At 39.1% G+C, this 17,167-nt stretch overlaps 1 protein-coding gene across 1 annotated transcript in view; it reads left to right on the top strand.

Moving 5' to 3' along the window:
* The window catches only part of ece2a (endothelin converting enzyme 2a), a 142,897-nt gene that overhangs the window by 55,943 nt on the left and 69,787 nt on the right, over positions 1 to 17,167 (top strand). Inside the window, exon 2 of the mRNA XM_017699138.2 lies at positions 9,222 to 9,505. Coding sequence (XP_017554627.1) covers positions 9,222 to 9,505 — 284 coding nt within the window. The remainder of the gene's footprint in view (positions 1 to 9,221; positions 9,506 to 17,167) is intronic.

The following is a 17,167-nucleotide window of genomic DNA, read 5'->3' as shown; positions in this document are numbered from 1 at the left end:
CACAGGTAGGCCAAGGTGGTGTTAGGAGTCTTGCCCAAGGACCCTTATTGGTATAGTGTAGGGTTCTGCAACCCTCTGTAGGTGTTTTGGAACTGAGGAGACCAACTGCTGTAATTTTGAAAGTGAAATATTTTCCCATTCTTGTTTGTTATAGGATTTCAGCTTCTCAACAGTTCAGGTCTCCTTTGTTATATTTTTCATTTCATTATGTGCCAAATGTTCTCAGTGGGTGGCAGGTCTGGACTGCAGGCAGGTCAGTTTAGTGCCCAGACTCTTTTAATATGGAGCCATGCTGTTGTAATACATGTAGAATGTGGATTGGCACTGTCTTGCTGAAGTAAGCATGGCCTTCCCTGAAAAAGACGTCATCAAGATGGCAGCATATGTTGCCAAAACATGGATATATTGTTCAGCATTAATGGTGCCTTCACAGATGTGCACCCATACCATGTGCACTAATGCACCCCTATACCATCATGAATACTGGCTTTAGAACTGGACACTGAAGCCATGTGGTCTTTAGCCCAGAGGACACAGTGTCCACGATTTCCAAAAAAAAATTCAAATGTTGAGAAGGTGGTAGCATTTCTGGATCCTGTTTATGTATAGCTTTTTCTTTGTATTTTGGAGTTTTATCTAGCAGTGATTTCCACTAAAGAATCATGTCTGTTTTTAATGCAGTGTCACCTGAAGGCCCAAAGATCACGGCCAACAAATACTGGTTTTTGGTCATCTTCACTTCTGAAAGACTCGGCCTCTCAGGGATGCCTTTTTATCCCCGCAATGTTACAGACCTGTTGCCAGTTAACCACCAGTGTTTTTTTTTTGGGGGGGGGTTGCATTAAACAGCTTTACTAGCCTTTTTTCACCCCTTTCCAAACTTTTTTGGAACATGTTGTTCCAATTCATCAAATTCAAAATGGGCAAATATTTTTCAAAAAAACAATACAATTTCTCAGTTTCAACATTTGATATGATTTGTACAATTTTCAAGTAAATATAAGGTTTAACAGATTTACAAATCATTGCATTTATTTTTTATTTACATTGTGCGCAGCGTCACACAGGGGTTGTAAACGCATAAAAATATCCAGCCCAGCACTTGGGTCAGAACTAGGACACCCATGAAAGAAGCCAAAACAGGCTGATACATCAAAAACATACACACAGGTACATTTGACAGCACAAGGTATAGCACCTATTTTCAATTACAGTCTGGATATACCTAATAAACTGACCACTGAGTGTATGTATATAAAAAAAAAGACCTCATATATTTGCAAGGATCAGGTTATCATTTATTTAAATCCAAGTGAGTAATAAATAAAGTATATTTGTAAGGCTCTTTCTATTGAGAGGTGTCAGTGTCAAACCCTAAGTCATAAATTTAAATGGTAAAAATGATACTTTTTTTGTAAAATTTGTTAAAAAAAAGCTGTCCCACGTTTTCATATTCCTAATGAAACACAAAGTTTAGTCTTAACCACATCATTTCATTTAAGAAGACCAAGTATAGAGTCCCAAATGGTGATGTTTACTTGGTCCTCACATGGAAATGTTTTTTTTGTTTTGTTTTTTTTAGCTACAGTTATATAGACAGCAATGAAAAACCCTGCAAAGTAGGAATACAGGCTTGTTTGTGTTTGCGCTATGTATATGTGTGTTCTGTGTGCAGGATTAAGTGGTTAAATGGGGTTAATTGGTTCTACAGTTCTCTAGGTTGTGTAGTGAATTTATATAATGGGATGTATGGGTAATGTTCTCTCCATATTTTTCTAACTGTGGTTTAGAAACACACAACATTCCCACAGGGAACACAGATGATCACTCACACACACACATGGGGACCTACTCACACCTGACTCGTGTAGGTGTTTTTAACACTCTATTAAGCAAGTGCATTTCAGATCCCTGTAGACCCTCAGTCTTACGTTGCCAACGTCATCAAGAGCAGCTTTGCTCACCTCTATATACACACAGACACACAGACACGCACATGAAAGTGCTATCTATATATATATATATATATATATATATATATATATATTGTGTGTGTGTTGGTACAGTATGTGATTGCAAAAAGCAGTGATTAGTAAATTCTGCTTGAAAACTGAAAACAGCACAAAACACAATATTTGATGTTTTATTAACAATTTTTTTGTGAATATAGGCTCCTTCCACATTTGATTCATGAAACACATTCCAAAAAAGTTGGATGGGACACTGTGTTACTTCACTTTTCCTTTTACCAACACGTAATAATGATTTAGGGACTAAGATATCAACTGATCCAGTCTTGAAATCGGAATGTTTAGTCTTCAGCTCTGCAACCAAAAGAGGCCTTTGTTTTCATGTTTTGCACTTTATAATGCACCACACATTTTCAGTACTCACCATACTCTGATGATTTAATGCGCAAAATGTTTTTGACATTATCATGCTGAAATACTCGGTGACATCCCTGAAAAAGACTAAAAGGCAATGTGTTCCACCAAAATTTGTCTTATCTTTCAGTGTTTCACATGTGCAAGTTACCCACTAATGGACCCCGATACCTGCGTAGTGCTTTACTTCTTTGACCTGGAGAACACCACAGCCACTATTTCCATAAACAGTCTCAAAGGCTGACTTGTCAGACCACGATACACATTTACAGTGTGTTACATCCCTAATGCATACACACACACACACACACACACACACACACACACACACACACACAAGAAATCAACAGTCATGCTAAGTATAGGCTCCAGTCACATAGGACACCAAATACTCAGGAGGCTGAAGATGAAGCACATTTGAAAACACTCACCACCAGTATGCTTGTCATTAATTATTAAGATTAAGTGACCCTTATTAGTCCCTCAACAGGGAAATTTCACCTCCGCATTTAACCCATCCCTGAAGTGAAACACCACATATACACTAGGGGGCAGTGAGTACACTTGTCCAGAGCGATGGTCAGCCCTATCTGAGGCGCCTGGGGAGCATTTGGGGGTTAGGTGCCCTGCTCAAGGACATGTACTGTTGGTTCTGGGGATCGAACCGGCAACAGGGCAGGTTCCCTAACCCTCAGCTCATGACAGACAGACACACACAAACATAGATCGACACACACACAGACAGACAGACACATAGACACACAGACTGTGAAGTGAGCAAAATCATAATCAAATCCTGAAGGAGAAAGATTTTGATGCTTATTCCTCCCTGATGCTGATCCTTTACATTCGCAGTGCGGAGGCAGTTGTGATCAACTAATATTAGTGCTTATGTTAATCCACTGTGTACCGTGTTATTGAATCTTTAATGCATTGTGTGTTTTAAAAAAGTGTGTTTGCTCCTTCTCCTGTAAAGGTACAGTTTACGTTTTGTCCTGACAACCGCAATATACAACTGTATATACATATAACTGACATGAAAACTGTCTAGATGAACTTTAATCAACTGAGCACTGATCAATCAGATTGTTGATTTGTGGCATGGTAAGTGATTGTGTCACATCTACAGTCACACACCGAGATTTAACACTGGAACACAAAGCGGGAGATATAGCAGTTGATAAAATTAACAATAAATGAGTATTTTTAAGTAAAAAAAAAAAAAAAAAGCAATATGAGGCTGCTTTGGGACTCGGAACTGGTCTGTAACTCTGTATAGACTTTCTCTCTTTGCGCCTCACTGTGTGTGTTGGAGAGATGCGTCCCCAATGTGGCAAACTCTCAGTTTACTGTAATACACAGCTTTCACTGAAACAGTGCAGCTTATGCAGATTTTGAGAATGTAAATTTACAAACTCCACTCTTAAACAAGCACACATGAGTCTTTATTACTAAATTATTATGAACTTCATAATGTTTTATTATTATGCAGTCCTAAAATCAGCACCCCTACTGCCCATGTCCCTGCTTGTCTTTTAAACTTTATTAATATTAGTGCTTATGTTAATCCACTGTGTACCGTGTTATTGAATCTTTAATGCATTGTGTGTTTTAATCCATTATTAAACGTGTTAACTGTTGATGCTGGGTGTTTGTAAGTTGTGTAACGCTTGCATTTGATCATTTTTCTGAGTTCAAGATCGAGATATGACAGTAATCTGACAGTAAACTGTGAAGTTATCAGTTTTTGTTCCGAGAGCAGTGATATATAGACTCAAAACTTTTGGTCCACATTGTGCAGCCCTGTGATATTTTCAAAAGTCGGATCCTTTTGAATGCCTTCAGTTGGTTAAATGTTATCCTCAGTCTCACAAACACAGGCTTGCATGTATGTTCATAACAGTGCATGCTCTTTTTCAAAAAGTAGACACATTTGCCAAGGTCTTCTGGGTAATTGCAATGAATTTGGTGGTTATAAATATCTCAGCTGCTTTTGAAATGTTCGTGTCAATCGATTCTTTCCAGCGTCCTGTGGATAGATGTTGCTCTCGATAAGACCTTGACCTGTTAGCTGAGAGCTGATGCGCTGCACTCTCTGGTTTCCTTTCAGTCTTGTGAGTCTGCCAACACATTTACTGAAGTCTTTGCATTAGGGGTTAAATGTGAAGAGAAAAGAGAGCGAAAAAGGTGAGAGGAGAAGGGAGAGTGAAAGAGTGAAGCTGTGATTGAACGCCCTCGTTACGTCCCTGTTTGTTAAGGGCTCTTTAATTAGCCAAACGAAGGGGGTGATAATTAGTGTTAGTCACGGTTCTGAAGCAAAGGTGTCAAAGCGTGGCGGCGCCCTGACTTCCTGTCAGTCACGTTTGTGCCGAGGCTGGAATAGATCTCAGACTGTTAAAGCTTAGCTAATGAAAGCAGTATAATTCATTTAAATGATTCAGTATTAGGGAGATTCTGTGATTGGGGTAAATTTAGCACTTGTAAGCAGGGACGCGGGAAGGCATGTAAAGTTGTGGGTGCTGAAATTTTAAGCAGCGTATATTTGACATGACTGATGACCACATGCAATTGATTTGTGTTAATGAATATATTTATTAACATCAAACTGAATGTGTCATAGGGTGCTACAATGAGGCAAGAGTATGTAGCTACTGTTGGAACAAAACCTTGTATTTCCTTTTTTGCCATTTTTCAGTTTTTGACATAATTTGAAAATGCCTGTTGCATTTTTACGTTGTGTGTAAAATGAAAAAAAGTCTGGTTCCATTGACTTACATTAAAAGTAAAGTGTGTTTGCTCCTTCTCCTGTAAAGGTACAGTTTAGGTTTTGTCCTGACAACCGCAATATACAACTGTATATACATATAACTGACATGAAAACTGTCTAGATGAACTTTAATCAACTGAGCACTGATCAATCAGATTGTTGATTTGTGGCATGGTAAGTGATTGTGTCACATCTACAGTCACACACCGAGATTTAACACTGGAACACAAAGCGGGAGATATAACAGTTGATAAAATTAACAATAAATGAGTATTTTTAAGTAAAAAAAAAAAAAAGCAATATGAGGCTGCTTTGGGACTCGGAACTGGTCTGTAACTCTGTATAGACTTTCTCTCTTTGCGCCTCACTGTGTGTGTTGGAGAGACGCGTCGCCAACGTGGCAAACTCTCAGTTTACTGTAATACACAGCTTTCACTGAAACAGTGCAGCTTATGCAGATTTTGAGAATGTAAATTTACAAACTCCACTCTTAAACAAGCACACATGAGTCTTTATTACTAAATTATTATGAACTTCATAATGTTTTATTATTATGCAGTCCTAAAATCAGCACCCCTACTGCCCATGTCCCTGCTTGTCTTTTAAACTTTATTGTGTATGATATTCAAGCACAAATGCATTTAACTGTTTAAAAAATGTGACTCAGGAATAATTTCTCACTTTTTCGAATTTCTTTGCTGACAGTGGCTTGAATGGGTAACCCTCCCACACCCTACCCAGCTGTTCACAAGTTTGCAGTCACATACAATATCAATACAATAAACAGATAAATGTATAAAAATAATGCAAATATGATGCTCATGTGATTATGTAGGTTTCAAGGGAATATGATAGGAATCTGTACAAATTAAGGGTGAATTCCACCAAATTTTAAAAAATTCTACAGTAGTTAATGGTTAAGATGTAAATACTTTTTAAGTATATGTGTACACATCACGTCCCTTTGTTCCTATAATGAAAGCAGAAATTCTGAGTCAGTAAGTTGAACCATTTCATGTCAAACCACTCTGAAATATCACACCAAGCTATTTTGAATGACTGTTTACATGTTAACCATTTAATTATGCAGAAATAGTGAAAATCAATGGAACTTAGAATTGAGCAGGCTTGGAAATGTGAGTAAGGCTGTATACTATTGTTTATATACTTTTATTTTGTTTTTTTTTCCCGAAAAAACACACTTGCATTGCCCATGAAAGCGCTGTACATACATCTGGCCCTGTCCTTTCTTATTTGTCAAAAAAGAAGCCAAAAAGATTTCTTGGAAAAGCATTTTTCAATTTTAACAGTAGCTTACAGGATGATTTTCCAGGAACAGGATTGAAGGTTCTTCATTGTAATGATGAAAACAATGAATTGTGATGAGGTAACAGTATCTCTCACATCAATAGGGCTCTGAGCATGTGTCAGATTTATCCCTTGCCTGGGTGGGTGAGGGTGTGAATTCATAGATGTGTGAACATATAAAGATATGAAAAATGTGTTTCACTTAAATAAACTGACAAACAAACAAGAATACCTTGTGAGAGTGATCTTGAGCAGCATTTTGTTTGTCCTGCCAAAGAGCCAGTAGTGCTGACACCTCTGGCTTGCTAGGTCCTCCTCTGTCTTCATTAATCACTCCTATTGTATGTACATGCAGATCGCCAGGGAGGATCTGGCAACCTTTGTCCGATTTGTATGATAAAGCCTTTGTATGCTGCTGTAGTGAAGTGAGGATTTCAGGCCATCTATCACTGCAGAGCCAAACCCGGACTGTCAAAGCCCATCGACGCAGTGTGAGTCATTAGCCATGCCTGGCCAGGTCAGGATCAGGGTAAGAGGACTTGGCAACACTCTGAGGAACTGTATGTGTGTGTTTGTGTTGGCACTTGGCAAAGTACTTCTGAAGGACATTCAGGGTTTTTTGGCATCACTGTCTTTGGCTCAGTAACTGTGACTGAGAGACTTTCACTGAATGGGGAATATACACGTGTGTGTGTGTGTGTGTGTGTGTGTGTGTGTGTGTGTGTGTGTGTGTGTGCGCATAAACAGCAGTGAGTATTTTGAGAGTGTGTAGTATACAGGGGCAAGAAAAGGTATGTGAACTGTTTGGGATGACCTAGTTTTCTGCATCATTTGGTCATAAAATGTCTTCATTTAAGTCATAAGTATAGGCAACATCCTAGCAAATTAGTTCAAATTGGATTCCCACTGTAAAAAAAAAAAAAAAAAAAACCAAACCAAGCATTTAGAGCTTACATATTTGCACATAAGCTAAAAATCTTTACTAGTATGCTAGTTTCTAATGGGAGGTGGCTGTCCCAAACCTCAACCCCCATATTTTAACATGTGAAAAGATTTTTGTGATTTCTTTAAAGGTGAAATGGAATGAGTTAGATTTAGCATGAGTTTAATTTTTTTCTCCCTAATTTACATATATCCAGTTCCACCCTCTAGTTAGCACTCCCCTAGTCACACAAGACAACCAACACTTTGGAGGGCAACAGGAAACACATATTTCTCTGAGATCTGTGAAGCCATGACATCTTTTCAAACTGCTAGCATTGTGCTGAGTGATGGGGGAGAAAGAGGGCCATCCTACCCACCCAGAGAGAGCGAGGCCAACTGTGCCGTCATGGACTCCTGGCCATGGAAGGCCTAAGTGCCACCGCACATCGAACACACAGTCTTCTGATGATCGTGCCAACACTTAGATGGAACACAGAGTTTTTATCCACAGGCAGAGCCTTATTTTATCTACACCCCCACATTTTATAGCAGTAAGTGAGACTGCATCCCTGTCCCTCATAGTAGATCCCATTCATTTGAAGTAATTGCGTCTCAAAGTCTGAAAATCAGTGTATAAGCTTAAGAATAGTCAATACCAAAACGCATACTTTCTGCAATTAAAAAAACATTTTTATGTTTCAATAAAATTTTTATGATTTTCTTTGTGTACTGTTCACAGCTGTGTTTACTAGCATTTTGTATTGTGCTCAAAATCAATTGTCACTGCTTAAACGTGCTAAAATTTCAGTGGTGCGATTTTTGGTAGTAACAAAATAGACTGTTCAGTTATTTATTTTAAAAAATAATCATAATTAATGTGTAGTATCTCAAAAAACAAAAATAGTGTAGTATTTTAAAGCAGAATGAGAGTATCCAGAGTATGTTTTCAACTCGACTTTAAACTAATTTAATAGAATGATGAGAATAGACAAACACAAACGCAATATGCTAAATATAATAACACAAACAGTTATCAGTTAACTCAATTTAATAACTGGTCAAATTTCCTTTGGCAGCAATAAACTCAAGCAAGCACCTCCGGTAGCTGCGGATCAGACCAACACAGAGAAATATTGGACTATTCTTCCTCAGAACTGCTTCAGCTCAGCCATATTTTTGGATGTCTGTTGTGAACGGCTCTCTTGAGGTCAAGGTCTGGGCTTTGACCGGGCCACACCAAAAGGCAGATTTTATTTCCTGTAATCCATTCTGTAGTTGATTTACTTCAGTATTTAAGATCATTGTCCCACTGCATCACCTTTTACAAAGCTTCACTCAGCAGACAGACACCCTGACTTGGGAATTCATTTTTCACTTGATGATGGCAGTCAGTCCAGACTAGCAAAGCAGCCCTAATGATGATGCTCCCTGCACTGTAGAGATGATGTTTTCATGTTGGAATGCAGTGTCCTTTTTGTGCCATATGTCAAGCTGTATGTTCTTCCAGCCTTATTTTATTTTCCTATTTAAAAGAAAAAAGAAAACTTAAAAATGGAAACATATAAATATGCTCTTTCCCCTGGGAATATGATTTTTTTTTAATGTATACAGTTGGATCTCAAGAACCATGTTGGGTATATTTGCATTGTGTCATTGTTGTATCTATCCCCTTAAAAGTGTAGGGGCAAAAACAATTGTTTTGTTTACAGACTTGAAGGTAAGGGTTAGGTTTAAGATTAGAGTTAGACTACCAGAAATGTACTGCAAGTACATGTGTTTCTAAACTATTTTTAAGAGAACCAACTAGACCTTACACAAAGTGTTTCTCTTTGTCTCAGGTTGTGGTAACAGTGCTCTGAGTTTGGACATGTATCAGGCGGGCTATACCTCCATCATGAACGTGGACTACTCCAGCGTGTGTGTGGAGAGCATGGCTGAGCGTCACTCTGACTGTGCTGGTTTGAGCTGGGTGTGTATGGACATTAGCCACCTGGCCTTCCCCAATGCTTCCTTCGATGTGGTGATTGAGAAAGGCACGCTGGACGCCATGCTGGTGGATGAGGAAGACCCTTGGAATATTTCAGACAGTAATGCCCAGCTTATGCACCAGGTGCTCTCTGAGGTGAGGCTGAGTGTGTGTGTATATATGTGTGTATATATATATATATATATATATATATATATATATATATGTGTGTGTGTGTGTGTGTGTATATATATATATGTATATATGTGCGTGTGTGTGTATATATATATATATATATATATATATATATATATAGTATACCTTTTTTAGTAGTTTCTTCATTTATAATTTTTTAACCCTTTTCTGTTGCAGCTCTCTTATATATTTATTATAAATGTCCCAGATTAATATTCTGTGATAAAGAAAAATTGTATATGTATTCGTATCATAAATGCTCTCTGGGCCATTTTGAACGTTTCAAATGGATGAGATTTCTCTTTCACACAATAGCATATTGAGTATATTATATTTAGTAAGAGATCAGTGTAAAATTGTATATAAGCGCAGAAAGATGCGGAACTGCTCGCTCTACTTGTCAGTTAATGCTGTAGAAGACACCAGAGTTGGGACTAGACGTGCCTTAGTTTGGTATACAAAGCAAATTATACTCAATATATTTAATAATACATATACAACCAGCTCCAGAAATATTGGCACCCCGCAAGAAAGTGAGCAAAAACATTAATGGCATACAGGTAAAACATTGAATTATTCTGTTTTTCCATGAATGTTTGGAAAAATTCCTAACTTTTTATTCAATAACAGTAATTCCTGTCAAAGTCTTGTGTCTTCTGAATAGTTTACATTGTCAGTACCATATCTGGCAAAATGATTGGCACCCTTAAAGAATACTATAAATAAGACCAAAAGAATGAGTGTCACTGGGGGGGATGTTTCTTGATATTGCTTTTGGTGTCTAAGAACTTTTTTGTTGTCTGACTATTTCCTGTTTCAGTGGGGTATAAACATGAGGTAACACTCAGATAAAATCCTTTGTTGTCCATCTACATGGGTAAAAACCCAAGAGCTCTCAGCTCAAATGAGAAATAAAGCTGTTGAACTGCATTGATTGGGAAATCACTACACAAAATAGGTCAGCAGTCGAAATTACCAGTAAGCACAATAAGAGTCATAGTAAAGAAGTTTCAAAAGCATGGAGCAGTTCAAAATTTTGCCAGGAAGGTTGTGGATCCACAGATTGCCACCACACACAGTAAGGAGTTTACTAAGAGAGGCAGTAGGAAGCCCAAAGATCACAGTTTCATAACTACATAGTTGCATCTTTCACCTTTTCAAAATCAACAGTGAGATGCCACCTCTATGACCAGGAGCTTTTTGCACACTTTAATTTCCGTGAAAGAAGCCCTTCCTGGGATGAAGACACAAATTCTAACATCTAAACATTGCCAAGAAATCTTATAAATACAGCTGGAATCATGTGTTGTGGTTAGATGAGATGAAAATTTTACTTTCTGGTCGTGCACCCCATAGTCATGCTTTGTGAAAAAAGGGGACAGAGTACAAAGAACAGCACCTCAAACCCACAGTAAAATATGGTGGTGGCTCTTTGATACTTTGGTGTAGAGGTCTGCACCTCAGGATGCGACACAATGTCTTGCAGCATGGGACTTTTCAGTGCTGCTTGCAGGAGCGGGTGGAAATCAGACCCATTAAGCTGAAGTACACATCCTCCAAATGAATGAATATCCTAAATAAAGTAGAACAATCACTAAATCATATATGTAAACAATATAAGAGTAAACAGTCAAAATGAAAAAAGTTATTCTCCAGCAACTGATCACATTCCCAGCAAATTCCCATAGGTCGGCTTCATACATACTGCTTACTGAATACATACTGTTTAATTCCTTCTTTGTGTTTATTGGGAGTAAATTGTGTTTGGTGAAGTTACTTCACAGTGATCCTGATGACCGTGTAATTTCAGCAGAGGTGATGTATTTGTGAATAAACTGTGCCAGATATTGGATGTGCACGAGCGGGAGTGGGACAAATCGTTTCGGTTGCGAACGGGAGAAATTATTACAATTTTCAGAAGCAGGACTGAAAAAACAGTCCCGTGCAGAAATCTACTTTGGAGCTGTTTTGCTGCCAGTGGTCCAGGGGCTGTTATTAAAGTCAGTGGCATAAAGAATTCCTTACATATCAAAATTGTCAAAAACATTGTTATAGCAACAAAAAAGCTCCAGACATGAACCCAAATGAAAATATGTCCTGTCAAATGTAGAGGACAGTTCACAAGAGATAGTCCAACAATCTCAATGAGCTGGAAATGTTCTGCATGGAGGAGTGGTGAAGAGTCTCTCCACAAATGTTCTCCAGCCTTGTTAAAAGCTACAGAAAGAGGCTCAGTGCTCTTTCTTGCCAGGGGAAGCTCCACAAAGTACTGAAATTTGGGGTGCCAATATTTTTGGAATCTGCATTTTTTTAAGCACAAAATTTAACTCATTGCTTGTGTATTACTTTTTATATGTTAATTTTAGCTCATTTTCATGAAGGGTGCCAACATTTCTGGAGTTGGCTATATTTTTGGCCTTCTACAGCAAAATACTACTACACCTTTTCTCACTCTTCAACACATTTCTGCATCATCAGTGTTTTCATTTGTGTTGTTTATCATGAGCAAAAGAAGGCTAATTCAGTTACATATTTGATTTTAGTTAAGTATTTTAAAACGTATTTACACTCCTGTTTCAGTTACTCCACCCCTAGTTCAACATTTCTTAAAAAATGGGTAGAAAGAGAAGGGGCAAGGCAAAAAAAAGCAAAAAGCAAATATTTCCAAAAAATTCTCAATAATTCAGTGGTTGAGATGTAAGTTAAGTTTGATGTAAAATGGTTCATTATAGAAAAAAAAGTACCCATCTAATGTCTTTACAGTGGTAGAGACATAAACCATAGGTATCTATGTCTACATTACAAACATGGCCATTTTATTTACTAAACTTAGCACAAAAAGTAAGGAAATTTGTGTTTGGTAGATTATTACTTTGTTGTAACAATGCTACTTGGTAATAAATCTTATACAGTTGGAAAGCCTGTTAATTTCCCTTTTAAATGGTGCCACATTTTTAAGGAACATTTGTGGGATGAGCAGTAGAGCTGAATATGTGGGTTGCCCCCATGAAAAATTTGCCAAATCTTCTATGCCATTGCCAAACAGCTTGTTTTGCCGTTGCTATTGTCACTTGTTTTGAGCTTCTGGTACCCCCAGGTGCTGCCAATCAGGTGCTTTAGCATGGACCCTGCTACAGTGGTCAGTAGGTGTCTTCTCCAAGAATCGGCATGCCACGTTTGACTGATCTGGATAGGGCTCATGCCATAGGGCAACTTTAAGCTGGTGTTCTGCAAAACCAAATTGCGGCATTATTTGGAGTGAGCCCTAATACCATCTGCAAATTGAAGTTCCATATAACGGGGGATGTCAGAGACAGGGCGTGAAGTGGGCGTCTCAAGAAGACGACACCCCAAGAAGATCGTTTCCTCACCCTGTCAGTACTTAAATCCCGTAGGCTGTCTTCTACAGATTTGCAGTGAAAGTTTGCAGGACGATATGGCCGACGGCTCTCTGCCCAGACAATCTGGAACAGACTGCACGCAGCCAATCTTCAGTCTCATCGGGCTGCCAGGAGGCCTGCCATGACTCTCCTTCACCGTCAGGCCCATTTGCGCTGGTGTCAGAAACACGTGCACCTGAACCTGAACATGTGGAAGAACGTTATGTTCAGCGATGAGTCCAGATTCTGCATATGGCAGTTGGATCGTAGGGTCAAAGTGTGGAGAAGACATTGAGAACACTGTCATCATTGGAGGCAATCTCAATGCAGAGAATCGAGATGAAATTCTGCAACCAGTGGCAATCCCATATCTCCACAGTCTGGGACTGGACTCTATCCTCCAAGATGACAACGCTCGCGGTTTATCAGAGACTACCTCCAGGATTTGGGAGTGGAGAGGATGGAATATCCTGCCAGCAGTCCTGACCTCAAACCCATTGAACACTTGTGGGATCAGCTTGGGCGTGCTGTTTGTGCTAGAGTGACCAACACAACCACGTTGGCTGACTTGCAACAAATTCTGCTTGAAGAATGGATGCCATGCCACAGCAGTGTGTGACCAGGCTGGTGACCAGCATGAGGAGGAGGTGCCAGGCTCCTTCCACACGGTACTGAGGCTCCTATTTGTTAAATGAATAAATTGTTAAATTGCCAATATGTCTTGTTTCTTCAAACTTCAATCATCCAGTCCACCAAACACCAAACGAGTCAATGGCAGAATAAGGTTTTTGGCATTAGCAGGGAGGATTTGGCAAATTTTTCATGGACACAACTCACATACTCAGCTCTACTGCTCATCCCACAAATGCGTGTTCCTTACAAATGTGGCACCATTTAAAAGGGAAATTAACATGCTTTCCAACTGTATGAGATTTATTGCCGAGAACCATTGTTACAATGAAGAAATAATCTACCAAACACAAATTTCCTTACTTTTTGTGCTAAGTTTATTTAAATCCACCAGTGAACCTGCATATGTCTTCTGAGCTTTTATATGTAATGTTGCTGACAGTACAAAAGTCTGAAAAACAATTTTGCCTTAGAACGCCCTGCATGGCTAAAATCTTATCTCAAAGCTATCAGAAAACAAAGACTCAGTCTTTGAGTCCCAGGCAGTGTATCTACAATGATTTATGTAATAACTTTCTCTGAGGGAGGGTTTAGAGGCATTAACAATGCAAACAATTCTGATTCAGTAAATTTCTCCATAGTGGAGCATTTTACGCCAAACAACTCTTGACTTTGTTCAGATCTTATCCATTTATTTACACACAAAAAAAGAAAAATCAGTGGAATTCCCCATTTGTAACTCTTAACTTTGAACCAATATGGAAAACCAATCCATATGAACTAACATATCACTACAAATCCCATAAAGGGAATTAACATTATCATAGTAATGGTAATATACTAAAAGAAAGGTCATCTAACAAATTGCTGCATTGGCTAGTGTTGCTCTGAGTGTTGGAGGAGAGGGAGGGACAGAGCGAGCTCTTTTATGCTGTCTTGGGCTCTTAACAAAGGTTGGCTAAGGCATCGCTGGGAATCAACTCAAAATCTCCTGACAAAAGAGCCAACACATATTGTATTACTGGGGAGCCAGTAATTTTGTTATTTGACATTTTGAAAAGAAAATGTCATTTGTTGTATGTTAATGTATTTTCCTTTTAATATTAAAACGTGTGCAATTACTCATTAAACCATATTTTCTGTGGGATGAAATGTTCAGTTTAATTGTTTTTATTGAGTTTTTTGGAGAGGCTTTTTCACTGTGCTGCTTTATTCCACCATAAACATCCTGCAGAGCTGCTCCCAACCTGACATTAGTTATACTAGAGCTGTTTCCTGTCTCATGACTCAGCTTTTACTGGCAAACTGAGACTTTATGCTCTGTGATTCTTCTTTTCATTTCAAATACTGTAATTCTTCTTTTACTGAACTCCGTCTCTCCAGTGGCTCGTTAGGTGTCTTCATTTTTCTGTCGACCTCCTCCACTTACCCACAATCTGCTAGTCTCTCTTTGTTTTTTCTTCCTCTCCCTCTCTCTTCTCTTCTTCTCTCCATCTCCTTATCCCCCCTCTTTCTTGCTGTCCTTCTCTTCATCTCTCTACTGTTCTTTTTCAGTGTCTTTCTCCCTCTCCTCCTCTCCATCTCTCCTTGCTGCTCTTCTCTCCATCTCACTTTCGTTTTCAATCTTTCTCACTCTCCTTTCCATGTCTCTCTATTTTTCCTCTCCAACTTACATTGCTGCACTTCTCTCCATCTCTCTTTTTCAATTGCTTTCTCCCTCTCCATCTCTCTTGGTCTCTCTCACAGACACTTTTTCTTCCTCTCTCCACTTCCCTCACTTTTGTTGTCCTCTTCATGTTTTTCTCACTCTTTATCCCTACCATGCTTTCCATATCTCTCTCTTAATTTCTGTTTCTGTTCTTTCTCTCTCTCTTTCCCTCCATCTCTTTTCTTCTCCACCTCTCCACCTGTCTTTCTCCTTCTCCCTCTCTACATCTCTCCCTCTCGCTCTTCCCATTTCTCTTTTTCCCTCTCCACCCCCTTTTTTTCTTGGATATTGATTATATAGTTTTATCTCCTCATTGTTTTTCCATCAAACAAACAAAGTGTGTGTGTGTGTGTGTGTGTGTGTGCGCGCGTGTATGCGTGTGTGTACTTGTGGCTTGGGTGGGGGTGGTAGAATTACACCTATTTCTGGTGACAGCAGTCTTCAATCATAATAAAGTGTTTTAATGCTTCAAGTGTGTGTGTGTGTGTGTGTGTGTGTGTGAGAGAGAGAGAGAGAGAGAGAGAGAGATAGACAGACAGAAAATCAGAAGGGGAGAAGCACAAGAGGCAGAGGAAACAGGAAACAAGACTGGCAGGAAGCTAATGTGGGAAAGATCCAGAGAAAGGAGAGGGAAAGAAGAATGAGGGCAGGTTAATGAGCAAAGCAGAAAGGAGTGAGTGTAGAGCAGTGAGTGAGTTTGAGAAGGACCACTTCACTGAATGCTGAGAGCAGATAGGCTGGGTCATTAGCATTGGTGTGGCATGGTTCCAGTATTGGAGGGCAGTGCCAGTATTTTTCTGCCTTGCCCTTTTCACACTGTGTCACTGATGCTTAAGTTCCACAGAGTTCCTTTCGTTGGAACTAAGGGGCCAAGCCCAACTCCTGAAAAACAACCCCATACCATAATACCCCCCTCCACCAAATTTTACACTCGTCCATCAAATTGCCAGAAGTGAGATTCGCCACTCCAGAGAACACGTCTCCACTGCTCTAGAGTCCATTGGCTGCGCTTTACATCACTGCATTCGGCGCTTTGCATTGCGCTTGGTGATCTAAGGCTTGGATGCAGCTGTTCGTCCTTTGACACTCATTTCATGAAGCTCTCTACACTGTTCTTGAGCTAATCTGAAGGCCACATGAAGTTTGGAGGTCTGTAGCAATTGACTCTGCAGAAAGTTGGCGACCTCTGCACACTTTGCGCCTCAGCATCTGCTGACCCCACTGTCATTTTACGTGGCCTATCACTTGGTGGCTGAGTTGCTGTTGTTCCCAATCACTTCCGCTGTGTTTTAACATCACTGACAGTTGAATGTGGAATATTTAGTAGCGAGGAAATTTCATGACTGGACTTGTTACACAGGTGGCGACCTATCACATTACCATTCACTGAGTCACATGAGAGTGACTCATTCTTTCACAAATGTTTGTAGAAGCGGTCTGCATGCCTAGGTGCTTGGTTTTATACATCTGTGGCCATTGAAGTGAGTGTAATACATGCAGTGTCAATATCGACAACATGAGACAGCATTTTTTGAATAAAGTTGTTTTTTTTTATTATTTTTTTTAAAGTAAACTCATGACAAATCAAAATCTATGAACTCCACTTTACAGGAATCTTAAAAGATTATTTAAAACAACATTATAAAAAGCATTAAAAAGTATTATTTTCACAAGTTAAAATTTATGGGTTAGGGTTTGGGGGCACCTCACAGTAGAAAGGACCTTATAATGATGATTTTGTATATGTTTAGCCTATTACTATCTCAATGCCTTGGGTTTAAATATGTCATAACATAATCCTTATTATATCTAAGCTCTGGATTTTTTATTGTGTGACCACAGTTTGAAGTGAATGGGAGACACTAGATAAACCCAATCAACATAACCGCAAATACACTCAGGAGT

The sequence above is a fragment of the Pygocentrus nattereri genome, chromosome 19 (assembly GCF_015220715.1).
Source record: "Pygocentrus nattereri isolate fPygNat1 chromosome 19, fPygNat1.pri, whole genome shotgun sequence".
NCBI lineage: Eukaryota > Metazoa > Chordata > Actinopteri > Characiformes > Serrasalmidae > Pygocentrus > Pygocentrus nattereri.
Note: the sequence above shows the minus strand (reverse complement) of the source record. Positions and strands in the feature narration are given on the sequence as shown.